The sequence below is a fragment of the Zingiber officinale genome, chromosome 5B, assembly GCF_018446385.1.
Source record: "Zingiber officinale cultivar Zhangliang chromosome 5B, Zo_v1.1, whole genome shotgun sequence".
Taxonomy (NCBI): Eukaryota; Viridiplantae; Streptophyta; class Magnoliopsida; order Zingiberales; family Zingiberaceae; genus Zingiber; species Zingiber officinale.
In genome coordinates, this window is record NC_055995.1 from 136,950,227 (window position 1) to 136,964,964 (window position 14,738).

General features: G+C 38.4%; 3 protein-coding genes across 3 annotated transcripts; 1 reads left to right on the top strand and 2 right to left on the bottom strand.

Annotated features, from left to right (window-relative positions):
• The first annotated feature begins 8,207 nt into the window (after positions 1-8,207).
• LOC121986260 lies at positions 8,208-10,703 on the top strand. The gene is made up of 4 exons (XM_042540127.1): positions 8,208-8,437; positions 9,034-9,186; positions 10,143-10,318; positions 10,429-10,703. Exons 1-4 carry the CDS (start codon positions 8,276-8,278, stop codon positions 10,517-10,519), a joined length of 582 nt encoding a protein of 193 aa, XP_042396061.1. The 5' UTR covers positions 8,208-8,275; the 3' UTR covers positions 10,520-10,703.
• Positions 10,704-11,011: 308 nt separating this feature from the next.
• On the bottom strand, positions 11,012-11,825 carry LOC121987919 (germin-like protein 8-14). The gene has a single exon (XM_042541622.1). It carries the CDS (start codon positions 11,799-11,801, stop codon positions 11,157-11,159), a length of 645 nt encoding a protein of 214 aa, XP_042397556.1. The 5' UTR covers positions 11,802-11,825; the 3' UTR covers positions 11,012-11,156.
• Positions 11,826-12,668: 843 nt separating this feature from the next.
• Positions 12,669-13,611, bottom strand: LOC121986261 (protein BIG GRAIN 1-like). The gene has a single exon (XM_042540128.1). It carries the CDS (start codon positions 13,573-13,575, stop codon positions 12,706-12,708), a length of 870 nt encoding a protein of 289 aa, XP_042396062.1. The 5' UTR covers positions 13,576-13,611; the 3' UTR covers positions 12,669-12,705.
• Positions 13,612-14,738: the final 1,127 nt, after the last annotated feature.

Below are 14,738 nucleotides of genomic sequence, written 5' to 3' on the forward strand. Positions count from 1 at the left end.
GTTATTTTCATAGAAAACTATTTTTCCATGATAGTATATGTTATGAGGAATGTATCTTCAAAATTTCATAATTTTTAGAATTTTCTGTAATTTTCTAGAGGTTTCTGAATTTCGGGAGAAGAAAAATTCGATCCAGGAAAGAGTGGATCGGTCACTAGGACCGATCCAGGGGATGCTGGATCGGTCACTGGACCGATCCAGTGAAGGCTGATCGGTCTGGTGACCGATCAGGGCGTGCCAAGTTGCTGAATTTCGACTGTTTGTCTGAAATTGCAGCTATGGAAGTGGTGTTTTGGATTTCTAAAGGGTTGAAACTCTCCAAGACATTGTTGGTGCAATGGTTAAGGGGGAGTTGACCTTTAGGGGGAGTTTTACCTATTAGTCAAGGGGGAGTTGACTTTTAGGGGGAGTTTTTACTCCAAAAGACTTAAGTGATATGGGATTATCACTAAGTTAATTGTTGACTCTAGTGTCAAGGGGGAAATTAAGGGTTTCAATGAAAGGTATGGGACTTTCATTAGGAAGAAACTCTTGACCTTGATTCACTCTTTTTAATGTGTGTCAAAAAGGGGGAGAGTGTAGGTTTGAGGAGAATGGAGAATGTCTAGAGAATGTTCAGGGAAGAACATTGGAAAACCTAAGTTAGGTTATCGGGTTAACCTAACTTGATTATGGGTTTGATTATGGGTTTTGTCAAACATCAAAAAGGGGGAGATTGTTGGTGCAACCTTAGGTCAAGGTTGACCTGGTTGACCAGACTCGAGTTGACTTGACTCGAGTTGTGTTTTGATGTTTGACGAGTTATGTTTGACAATGTTTGACGTGAGCAGAAAAGTTGTATCTTGATGATTGACAAGGATACAAGCTTGGGAGATTGTGGGTGCAACCCGTGGTCAAGGTTGACCTGGTTGACCCGAGGTAAGTTGACCTGACTCGGAAAAGTCCAAGCAGGGAGCTTGGCACAGGAAAAGTCCAAGCAGGGAGCTTGGCATGGGAGAAGTCCAAGTATGGAAGCTTGGCACATGGGAAGTCGGAGAGGGCTCGGTAGCTCATTTTCCGGACTGTGGTCAGAGAGGGCTCGGGAGCTCGTTCTCTGGACCGGATGGAAGTCGGAAAGGGCTCGGTAGCTCGTTCTCCGGACTATGGTCAGAAAGGGCTCGGGAGCTCGTTCTCTGGACCGGATGGAAGTCAGAGAGGGCTCGGTAGCTCGTTCTCCGAACTGTGGTCAGAGAGGGCTCGGTAGCTCGTTCTCTGGACCGGATGTGGAAAGTCCTGGTGAGTGAAGCCAGGCAGACGGAAAAGTCCTGGTGAGTGAAGCCAGGCAGTTGGAAAGTCCTGGTGAGTGAAGCCGGGCAGATTGGAAATCCTGGTGAATGAAGCCAGGTGAAAACCCTAGTGAGTGAAGCTAGGTGAAAGTCCTGGTGAGTGAAGCCGGGCAAGGGAAAATCCAGATGGATCAAGGGTGATCGGACATCTGGTGTTGAGAAGGTCAAGTAGGTCAAGGGAGTGACCGGATACTTGACACGAAGAGAAAAGTCCAAGTGGGTCAAAGGGATTGACCGGACACTTGGTGGGGAGTCTTAGCAGGTCAAGGGAGTGACCGGATGCTAAGCATGATGTACCAACAGGTTAAGGTTGACCGGATGTTGGTTTGGAAGGTTTGGGAGACTTGGGAAAAACCAAGCTCTGGATCGATCTGGGGATCGATCTAGTGATACGGCTGATCGGTCTGGTGACTGATCAGTAATCAAACAGAATGCTTCTGTGGATTATCTGATCGGTCTGAAGACCGATCAGGAAGCAAATAGAAGAGAAGAAGGAGAAAGGCTGATCGATCTAAGGGACCGATCAGACTCCTCCTGGACCGATCAGGACATAGCCTGATCGGTCCCCAAGACCGATCAGGGACAGTGTGGACCGATCAGGTTGGAGCCTGATCGGTCCAGGACTAGCCGTTGTAAGTGACACCGGCTAGATCTCGGTCTTCTGTGTCTTCTTCTGCCTTCACAGGTTTGCAGGTTCAGCTATATAAAGAGTCGAGCGACTCTACAGGATTTTTTCTTGCTTCTGCAAGTTCTTACTGGTTTCTTCTCTAGAGCTTTGCTGAGCTCTCGTCTAAGCTTCGCGTGAGCTTCCTTTCGGCTGGGTTCCTGCTGTTGTAGGCGTCGCTTGAAGCTGCTGCTTCATCCAGTCGAAGAGAAGGCAAGTAAGCGAAGGTGTTTCATACATTTGTATTGTATTTTGCTTCTTGCTCTTCTTTATATTTCCATATTACTGTTGCAAGCTATTGTGGCGAGGTTTCCCCACCCACAAGGAGTATTTATTAGCCGGTTCTCCGGGGACTCATCCACCGATGAATTGATAGGGCTCGTCCACCTTACGGACACGCCGAGGAGTAGGAGTTTCATCTCCGAACCTCGTTACATCGTCGAGTTCGAGTTTGAGGTTTGATCTTTCCTTTTTGCGTTTCTATTTAGTTATTTCCGCTGCGCTAACCCTAATCGTAGGAAGAAACGAGCAATTTGGGGCGGCTATTCACACCCCCCCTCTCTAGCCGCGATCATCGATCCTAACAATCCTGATATCTAAGCCAGGAAATAAATGGAGGATTTGTATCGACTTTAGAGGCCTCAACAAGGTATGCCTTAAGGATTACTATACCTTGTCGCAGATTGATCAAGTGGTAGACTCAACTTCTGGTTGCGAGTTAATTTTCATACTGGATACATACCAGGGCTACCATCAAGTCTCGTTCACCAAGAATGACCAGAAAAATGTTAGCTTCATAACCGCTGAAGGAACTTATTGTTATAATATCATACCGTTCAGACTAAAGAATACAGGAGCAACTTACCAATGACTCATGAATAAAGTATTCCTAAAGTAGATCAGGTGGAATATGGAGGTTTATGTTGACGATATTCTTATTAAGTCCCTCCAAGAGGTGGATTTATGCACAGATGTTGAGGAAAGTTGCCAAAACCCTGAGGTATTATAGATTGAAGCTTAACCTTAGCAAATGTCTATTTAGAGCAAAGAGCGGGCATTTCCTCGGTTACATTACGACCGAGCGAGGAATTGAAACTAACCCGAGCGAAGTGCGGGCTCTCCAAGACATGACTCACTCATGCAATCTCAAAGAATCATAAAGACTAATCGGGCGAATCACAGCATTATCCCACTTCATCTCATGATCAGTCGATCGGAGCTTGCCTTTCTTCAAAATACTTTGTTAGACAATTAAATTCCAATGGGATGCTGACTACGACCGTACAATCTCATCATTTCTTTTTTTGTATTACTTGGACACAACTATATACTATATTAAAAAATTGCACTATGCAGTTACAATAAATGTTCTACATGCAGTAACTATCAACATCTCTTACTCATCCAAGTTAAGACACAAAGACTAAATAAGAACATCCAATTCATATTTCTAAAGAAAAATAGTTTGTATGACAGTAAGCATATTGAGAGATTAATATCAAAAAAGTTGTACATTTTATAAATCTGAGATATCCATATCTTGCATTTACTTAAATTAAATCATTTCTAATCTCTCATAATGACTATTATGTCAAGAGCATATTCAATATCTCCTATCATTATAGTTATTTATAATCACATTTTAAGTACTAAACAAAAAATATAATTGGTCAACTAGTGAATAAATATCAAAGATGTAAATTTGTTTTACTTTTACTTTTTAGCTAAAATCTATTCATTTTAATCAATCACTTTCTTAGTCATGTTCTATAAATCAATTCAACTATAGTTATCAGGATATATACTAAAATAGTAGTCGCTGATTAGAACTTCAAGTAGACAACTAACAAGTCACTGAGGGTAAAACTGAGATTTTTCTTATAATCTCAAGATCTATAGAGAAGCAGAGATCCATTCTCCTACTAATTTTTATCACTATTGCACATGTGATATAAATCACATGCTATGATGTTATTCTATTTACTAATAAAGAGCACATGTTTTCTATAAATCTAACATCGTACAAATTTTGATCTAGATGTAGTTTAATCCTGAATTCAACTCATGAATTCTTTCTAGCTTCCAGCAGGTTTAGTAAAGTGGGCACATTTATTCTAATCAATATGAATTTACAAATGATCTCATCTCAATACTACTATCAAGGCGACTCCTAGCTTATAGGTATGTTTCCATTCATATCTTCATTAGTTGTCTTATAAGTAATGGTCATATTGTTGGATCGAGATACACATAGGGCGCGCGCGCGCGCGGGGGGGGGGGGGTGATTTTTAAAAATCTTTTCGTTTTGGTTTTGAAATCAAAGTACGCATCGGAAAGAAAATATAAAAGAAAAAGTAAGTAAAATACACGATTCGATTTTTACTTGGTTCGGAGCCTTCGACGATTCTTGCTCCAAAACCCAGGTCTCACGACCTATCGATGGGTAAGTAACTAAAAATCTCTTCCAGAACAATCGGAAGAGGGGATCAAATATACAAGAATCGAAAGAGTGTAACAAGCTACACTTTTCGTTTATAGAAATTAAGTATATGAATTAAATTGTGTTACTGAACACTTTTGTAGATGGTGGACTCGAGCTCGGTGTTTGGACAGCTTCTCAGCAGCAGTCGGGGGTAATAGAGTCATAGCAGGGCAGCAACAGGAAGCTGAAACAGTCGGAAAGTCGATCGGACACGTAGAATCTCGTATGAAGTTTTTTTAAAAGGCTTGGTCGAGACACCCATTTAAAGGGTGTGGAGGGCACCACCCAAAGCCTTGAAGGTGCCTCCAATGTGTCAAATCTAATCCCAAACTCGTTACTCCTTATCTATGATGAAGTCTAAATTTTATCCCTTTGAAGATGTCTTCCATAGCATCAAAGGCGCTTTCCATGAACAATGCAAAGGCGGACTTCTAATACTTGAAGGCACCTTAGGTACTATTCACTCAAGGTCTTTTTGCTCCTTTTGCCTTGCAAGTTAGGTTAGTCTAACATAATAATAATCTATCTTGAAAAATAAAGTTAGTACAATAATAATATTAAAATTTATGACTTAGACCTTGTCTTCTAGGCCAAGATCTAGTCAGGATCTCAATTTAGGTTTTTGAAATAGACCTAAATTGGATTAACGTCTACTGTCCGCTCAATCAGGACGCATCCTCACTTAGTCACTCTCCTCAAGTTACTTACCTTTACTTACCGTATGTCAAGTTACCTCCTTGACGTCAATCTGACCCACCAGGTCTTTCTATTGAAATCACACATCCATACTTCGCTACTCGGGAATTGCACATCCTGATCTCCTATCGGAATCATACATTCGGACTTTACCACTCTAGAATCGAACATCCCGACTAGACTTCCTACTTGATGTCAGGTCCTCTTGACCCGTCAAGTTAGTCAACCATGTACACTCAATAACAAAGTTAGATTATGATAACACCTAACTTAACTCACTTATTATTCATTAAAATCTGAGCTAGACTGTTAGTACAAATTGCACCGATAATCTCTCTCTTTTGATGCAATGACAATATGGGTTAGAGTTAAGAAAAGATATGAAAAAAATAGTAATAATAACTGATTCAAGCGAAACACTTAAGAAAGATCAATTGCTATTTTATTCTCTTGATCATTTTAGGATTAAGGTTTTCAAGTTGAATTTATTTTCTTACTTGGCCCTTATCATCCCCCTTTGATATTCATCAAAAAATAATGTAGATAAGTAGACCAAATTGTAAATAGACAATCAAGTAATAATTAGTGCAGAGTGATAAAAAACTTATAGGTGTATCAGAGGAAGGAGTTAGTAAAATTTTTAAAAATATTTTAATAGAAAATTTTGACTTCAAAAGATTTTTAGCATTTTGAAAATTAATTTTACAATATAAATCATTTGTAAACCTAAATTTGCAAACTAGTTTTCAAGATAGATTTAAAAAATAATTGAAATTACTTTTTAAATTATTATTTCAAAATAAATTTGAAAAATAGTTTCAAAGAATTTCTCCAAAAATAATTTTGAAAATATTTACAATCTAATAAACAAAAATATTTAAAGGTTTTTTAAAGAAATTTTTCAAAGTGAAAAATAACCTTTGAATAAAACTTTTCAAATATTTTTCAAAGTATTTTTCGGAAATATCTTTCAAAATATTTTTTAAATATTACAAGAAATTTAGAATTCAACCACACCCAATAGACAATGATTTTTTGAAAAATTGTTATTTTTTTTATTTAACAATGATTTTATTAAAAATCGTTGTTGTTGGTCTATTTTTTTTTTTAAAAAAAGATAACAGTTTAAAAAAAACTGTTGTCTTATGTACGTTAGAAATAATTATTTTTAAAAGTTATTGTTGAGCTTATTTTTTTGGGTCTACAACAATAATTAATAGTTGTCCATTGTTTATATGATAATAGATAACGATTTTATTAAACTATTGGGCATGTTTTATAATTAAAATAATAGGTTTGTCAACTGTTGTCATTGAGCATGTTTTTTTAATTGGAAGGCAAAATTATTGATTTTTTTGGAGGGTTAAAGACAACCGTTTGGAACAACCATTGTCTTTGTGCAATGGTTTTTTAAGGCTACGATACACGTTTAAAATACAACTAAGTTTGTTATGTTTCTCACAACTCCCAAGTATCTTACAAAAAAAAAAAACAATTTTATTAACAGTTATCTATGTTCATATTTTTTTTATTTAAAATAACAGTATTTTAAACCACTATCCTTTTAGATTGTTTTAACTTTTATAGGTCGTTGTGTTTTTTAATTTTTTTTTTATATTGTAAAAACAATCATTTTAATAAACCGTTGTTTTTAATGAAAATATGGAAGAAGACCAACATTCTTCATCCTGTCTCCCATTGGAAATCATATTCTATTAAATATGATAAACATTCAAGAATTTTGAACCAAGTTTTAAAAAAAAATAAAAAAATCAAAGGGCAAATGTTTAATTAAAGAAAAATGATATACTTAATAAAAAATCTCAATGAATTATTTAAAAATAAATACATAAAATGATGAAACTCAAAAAATAAATAAATAAATAAATAAATGAAATGATGAATTATGAATTTATATGTTCCTTGAATATTTCATTGAGATTTTTATTTAAACATATAACTCCTAATTAAATACATACACAGGGGAGTATCATGTTATATTTCGTGAAATCTTTTCATTCCTCGCCCTCTTCGCATTGTAGCGTTGGTCTTTTTTTGCCCTATTATATCTGCTTGCCGAGGGAATTGAGCAAAATGCTTCCCCCTCTCCCCTCCTCTTCCCCTGACATTTCTATCGTCGTTTTTTCCTTATTTTTTTTTTTTTCAATTTTATTTAATTTATTTTTTTTATTTTTTTATCAATACTTATATATTTTTTAATTTTATTTAATTTTTATTTAGTTTTACTTTTTAATTAATTTTATTTATTATTTTTAAATTTTATTTAAATTTTATTTAGTTTTATTTTTTAAATTAACTTTATTTATTATTTTTATTAATATTTATATATTTTTTAATTTTATTTAATTTTTATTTAGTTTTATTTTTAATTAATTTTATTTATTATTTTTTATCAATTTTTTTATTTTTTTATTTTATATAATTTTTAACATAATCTCTTCCTTCCTTTAAATTTAAAAAAAATTAATTCGATACTTAAATTACCCCATCTAACTCAGAACATTTTTCTCTCTTTAAATCATCTTTCCCTCCAACTCTTTAAATTATTTTCCTAATTCAACACTCAAATTATTCCCATCCAACTCTTGACACATGTTAAAACCTTCTCTCCCTTTAAATCATCCTTTCCTTCAACCCTTCACACATGACACATGACACATGTCAGAATCTCTCACTCTCCTTAAATTACTCATCCTCCAACTATTGACACTTGTCAAAACATCTCTTTTCTTTAAATTACCCCTCTTCAACCCTTGATATATATCAGAGCTCCTCTCCTTTTATATTACCCCCTTCCAACCCTTAATATATATCAAAATTTATCATCTCTTTAAATTACCCTCCTCCCAACTCCTAACACACATTAAAATTTCAAATCTTTTTAAATGATCTTCCTTCCAATACATATGAAGTATTTTTAAATTATCTCACTTTCTAACTGTTGGTAGGACCGGTACAGGAGGCTGTCAGGGGTGCGAATAGCACCTCTAGTTTTGAAAAATAAGTATTTCTGTATCTCCTTGACACGTCAGTCGGATCGATCCATCTCCATTTCCGGACTCTAGGGTTTTCTTCTCCACGGCAATTATGGCAGCAGGTCCATCCGACTCCGATTGGGCGCCCGTCGGGGGAGAACGTAACGAACCGGCTACTCTGGACGAGCTCTACAACATCAACGTGGTTCCGTCCGAGCTCTTTTTCAAGTTCCGTAAGCAAATTGAGAGCTTCCGCGTCGGTCTCAACCTCGAGGTGTTCTTCTTTCTTTGTTTTTTCCTTTTGTTCGGTGAGTTTATGATAAGATTACACCTTTATTATGCTTCATGATTCACTTGTCGCACTGATTGAATTTTTTTTTAGAAAAAAAAAAAAGAAAACTTCTTTCTTCTGTTTTTGAGCCCTTGTTCTGTTGAAGTAAAACCTGCAATTCTATCTTTTGAATGCTAAAATTGATAGCTTCTCTGAAAACTGTTTCAGAAACTGAATATTAGGTTCTCCAGGTTTGAATCCTGAACTCGTGAAATAGTTCCTTTGTTTATTTTCTTATACACTCTCTTTAGCTTTCAAATTGTCATATAACCAACTCAAATTCTATAACATGGAACTTTCATTTTCTACTCTGGCTAGTGAACTTTCAACTTTGTAATTATTAGGCTTGAGAGTTCAACATACACATATTCAACATTCTCGTGAGAAGTTATCCTTGCTTAACAGTTAGTATTGTTTCTATTTTATGCGGTTGCAGCAACTAAGTTTGTGACTGCTATTTTGGAGAGTTCATTCTGCAGCACTTTGCCTGAACTAAGTTTTCTTGCAGCTAGCTGATAGATTGTCTTTTCTTGTCTCAGTTTTTCAACTTTCCTACCAATGAATATCAGGCAAAGCTAGTTTTAAAACCTACAACATCAGATAGGAGGTGGAAGTTCATTTATGAGCCCCTGCATGGAGATATTCGTCTTCTCTCAAAGAAGATACCTCTTACTAAATTTTTGACTCTCCAGGTTTGTTGTCTTTGACTGAACAACATTCTGCTCAAACTTTTTTTCTGAACGTGCATAAGTATACTTTTGCTGCACTAATTTTCTCATTTAGTTTTGCTTAGTTATGTGAGTTGCATTGCAATATAACTTATTGTTCTCATAAAGCCCATGATTCATGTATTGTCCCATGCATCCCATAATTTACGCTGTCCTGAAGGATTGGGCCATGTGTCAAATGATCCAATAATTCCTTGTTGCAAACTTATATAAGGGCTTCAAGTGTAACTAACTTGCATGTTCTAGGTAGATAAAATTTACTTTTACAGATGTCTCATTTTCTAGGTATATAAGTTAAAGGAAAGACCCGTATAAGTCTACATGGAAGTTGTGATGTCCATTAATTTATGCAATTGCTTGCCTAACATCAACATGAATCTTTTTATCTCTCTCTCTCTCTCTCTTCTCAGCTGATTTTGAATTGTAGGAAGGCAGGGATACATTGCCAATCACAAAATTGTGTAGTTGTATTCTGTTTGTCCTTTTCAGTTCTCACGATATTAGTGCTGCTTTGTGTATAGGACTTTTATGTTATAAATTTTTCCCAACATAGCTCACTGTTCTTTTATTCTTCATTTGATGTAAGATTAAATAGAAATTAATGATATTTATAAAAAAAAGGATACTATCTAGGCATACGACAAAGAGAGAATTTTTGTTTTTCAATACAATCATATGCCAAAGAAACTTAACCAGCCAACAACAATAAGTAATGCTTAAATTCAGTAAGTTTATTCCCTGACATAATTTTTTATGACAATTTTACCAGTTATACTTGTAAGATGCATTACTTGGATATGCGCCGTTTGTCTCGAAAATTTTATGTTATTGCGATGCATTATCAACAGATTGTGCACCAAAGAAGTACATAATTAAGACGAGATACTTAATCCACGATGACTTGTTGTTCCTTAACACAGGTAGGAATTGGTCATAGTTTCCACTTGAATGCAACTGGGTGGAAATGGAAGCTATCTACATGCTTGGGTGGAGATGGCATTTCCCAGATCCGGAACAAGACATCGATTGGTGTTTGCCCAGGAGTCGATTTGAGGATTGGTTGGAGGGCAGAATATGTACTTCCTGAGATTCATGGGTAAGTACTCGATGCTTCTATTCATATTAAGTTACAGTTTTCGAATGATAGTATACGTTTTGGATATTGAGTCGATTGCATACAAGTTTACATTAGTCGATACTTGACAGGGCGGTTGGCACTGGGGAACCAATGTTCAATATGAATTATGGTCGCTTGAATGCATCAATCGATAGATTCGAGGCAATAATCACTCATTGAAGTCATCTTTCCTTCTATATTCTCTGATTTAGTTAAAACGCTAAAAGAAGAAAAACAAAAAACATTTTTTATGTATGCTACATGCTCTCTTCTTCTAGAGTATATGTTTGCAATTCTTGTACAGTGTTCCTCAACGCTTAGAAAGTAAGAAAGTGTTGAAACGTGGATTGCTCTCTTTGCTTGATATCCTTTTTCTTGGCTTTAACGCGGTTTCTTGTCATTGTTAAAATTTCGATAGTATTGTCAGTTCAGGTATATCACTTTGATATAACACTTGAAGATATTGAAGATTCCCATTGGATGATATTTGATTGCATGTGGATATTGTGGCCATGGAATTCTTGTTTGACCATGATAAGCATACTAAACCTCCGGGTATTCTCATTTATATTTTATTTTATTTTATTTTATTTTATCGTTACTAATGAAGTCTCCATATTTCTTTATTAATGTGCATATGTGAGGGAGAAATAAATTCATAGGAGAAGAAAATTAATGGAAAACTTATTGGCATTAGCACTAGCACTGGCAGTAGCACATCACATAAGTAGAAAATCCACACTAACATCACCACATAATGCAAACATGAACTGAACATAGGATTCACTAGGGAGGTTAAACACTTGAATTCATTATCTTAGCCAGATCCTCCTAGCAGTTTCTTAAGCTTCTTCACCTCTGCGTCGTCCAGGAAAGTGACGGCTTCCACAATTTCGGACGGCAGGTTGTTGCTGAACAGCGATAACGCTGTGATCTGGATCCCGGGGTCGGGGCTGCTCAAGCTGACAAAGGCCACCACCGGGCTATTGCCTGAGTTTATCTGGAAATGCAGCAGTCCTTGGGGGAAAATCATGGTGTCTCCAGCATGGAGCTTGGCGACATAGACGTCGTTGCTGGAGGAGATTAATCCGGCTGTAATGTTGCCCTCTATGACGACAAGAAGCTCAGAGCCGCGGGGGTGGGTGTGGAGGGGGATGACGCCACCGACGGCGAGGTCGAGACGAGCAGCAGAGATGCTGAGACCATTAACGGCCGGGAACTGGCTTACAAAGGCAGGGGTGACAGCCGCCTTGATGAGGTTGGAAGTGTTGCCGGGGGTGGCCAGGCCGGAGAAGACAAAGTCACAGTAGCCAATTTCGGAGACTGGTTTGCAGGGGTAGCCGGCGGGGGTGTCTTCTTTCGAGAGATCCGCAACACAGAAGTCTTGGACGAGACCGGTGGCTAGAGAGAGGAAGAGGAGAGAGAGGAGAAGTGGGAGCACCAGAAATCTATCAAGAACCATTTTGCTCTATTCTTTTAAGATTTTTTGAGCAGAGATGGATTGCAGTCATTATATATATAGAGCCAAGGATGTGAGATTTGGAGGTTTCCCGTGCATGGAATTGTATTCATAATGGAGAGGGTTTGGACTGGCTCGAGCTTATTACGAGATCTACATCTCGAGGGATGCATTTGATCAAACCACAGTGAAAAAGAAGATTGTAACGGAGCATCTAAACTGAACCCTTCGACGATCGTAAAACACTCATGACACTTCATTAGGCATCTTTTCCTTTTGTAGCATTTCAAGGTTTTTCAATAGTCGCCTTGGAGTCACTGGAAGGCATCGTATCCGTATGTCGTCCGGCCTTACTTATACTATCGGAAGTCTAGAACTCAGACTCTCTCAGTCAAATATTGTGGCAAAAAGTGTATACGTTCGTTCCCAGCGTCTCTCTCAGTCGAACATGAAACTAGAAATAGAGGTAACAATCGGCAACTACTTACCGGAGGGAAAATGGCAGTGCAATCAACATCTGGTCCATTCTCTTCATCACATGCGAAGAAGAGAACAAGAGAGAAGGCATATTACAGCTCTGCAGGTCAATTGTACGATTGACATTCAGCTTCTAATTCAAGCATGCATTCCCCTTCTCATATCCCACCCACGCACGGCACGATCACACACATGCATACAGGCAGGAGAAGTTAGAAATAAAATAAAATATAATTCACTTGAAATATCCCGGCTGTCGATACTTAAGTCTCTTGTCTTTAATAAAGATAAATATATTTTATTATTGTAATAGTTAAAATAGTGAGGGTTTTTTTTAACGCTTTATTGAATTAAGGAGGCAAATTGAGATTGGGTCAAATTACAAGGTCAAGCTAGTAAAATCCCCAAACATTTAACGCGCGAACATAAATTAGGTCAACGGGTTGCTGAACGTTAGGGCACGATTTGCATTCAAGTCGGTCGTCTCGTACAACGGCAGCTCGCCTCCTCCTCTATAGGCCGTCGTCAAATTCTCCAGCTCGAACAGATCCGAACTCGATTCGCTTCCTTCCCAGTCTCTTCCGTTCTCCTCCTCCTCCGCTGCCGTCGCGGCCGCCCTAAGTAACTCCTCCATTCTCGCCTCCGCTTTGCTAGAGCCGTCCTGTGGGTGTTTGTCGCCGCGCGGCCGCGACTCCTGCTCCGGGTGGAAACGCACCGTCTTTTTCTCCTTTGGGGTCGCCGACGAGTTCCTTGCCGGATCCTCACCGACCCCGGCTGCAGAGGTGGCGGGGGGAACGACCTTGGACTTCTTGGGGCTCCTCGCGGTGGCGAGGAGCGAGGCGAGAAAGCTCGCCAGCCGCGCCCCCGGCGAAGTCGGGGCGGAGGACGACGACGTCCTCCCCTTACTAAGGCCTCGGAGCCCTCTGTGGACGGATCCGCACCGCGAGTTCTTCTTTCTATTATTCTTCTCCGTCGCTGGTGAGTCCGGCCGCGGAATGTTGGAAACCGAAGGATCGACCACGAAATTGACGGTGTGGCGGCCATGGTCGATGCCTGCATTGCTGCGCGCTCGAGAAACCGCCGCGCCGGCGTCCCGGCCATGCCACGTCAGCTGTGCTGCGCTTTTGCGAGGTAACGAGCCATCTGCTTTGCCATTTCCCCTGCTTTTACTGTGATCTGTGTTGTCGTTGCCGTCGATGGATCGGTAGATGACGTCCAGTAGGGAGGAGGAGAAGGATGGGCTCCTCGATCGTGTGCGATGGAGGTGGTGATGCGATGGTGCTCTCTCCCATCTCTCCATTAACCCTCCTTCTCTGTCTTTGTGAGTGCACACCAGGTGTTCGGGAGAATGCCAACCCCAGCTTTTGATAGAGATAAAGAGAGGGAACTCTCTACACAAATATATAACGTCTAACGAGGGAAATTGAAGGGGAATTAGTTGGTGAGATGTCCTGGGACGTGGCTTGCCTTTCTTATGCAACCCAACCAATGTGTTTCTAATCCAAATGAACCGATTTGCCAATCAAACTACACGAAGTTTGGTTCAACCAGAATGTCTTCGTTCATCGAATCTAAGGCTAGCAATATTGGCCATGACTGGATAACATGACACCCTTTGACTTGACCGCAAGCATCATGGTTGTTTAATTGGATATGATTGGCCTCTTATTTTTTGCTCCAATATTGATGCTATCTCATCCATCACCTTAGTGTTTGTTTAAGGCGACTTTGTCGTTCATGCCAAAAGAAACCATTCACACTCTCAAGTTGTCAAAATCTAAGGTCAATCTAATTTCTTATGCCTCTTTTCCTTCACATTTTTCACTATTGTAGGTTTGTAGTGATGAGGAATCAATCCATTTAGTTAAGCTGATGAGGCAGGAAGCATTAGGTGGAGGGAGGGGCCATGAATCCACACCACTTTGATTGCTTCCCCATGTCACGTCCTCATCCATTGATTAAAAATTTAGGCCCTTCCTCCACTAATCATTGTTTAATGTTGGGTTTAGAAAGCGAGCTATGATCTTTCTTCACATGGATATGTTCTCCCCAATTCCAAATTAATTTGCAGTTGCCATTACATGCATGTACTGCATAACAAATATTTGTATCACTTGTAATGACAATTTAGTATTAGAGGATTGTCAAAGTTTGAATTCATGTACTGTAGAAGTTTAGCCTTGTCCCTTCTACCCTGAATACAGATTGCTCACATCCAACGTGGTTGGAGTAGAGAAGTTAAAAAAAAAAAAAGAATTGTTTGTATCAAAAGAAAAAAGTATATAGTTAATTTAGATTTGCCAAAGGACAAGCTACCTACTTTCTCATCACTATAAGTTAGATTCCCTAATTATCTTGTATTATTGCTTATTGGCACCTACATGTTCTCCTAACATATTCTACCTGCAGATTTGATTAATTAGATCACAAAACAACTAATCATTGCCTGAGACTAATTCATCT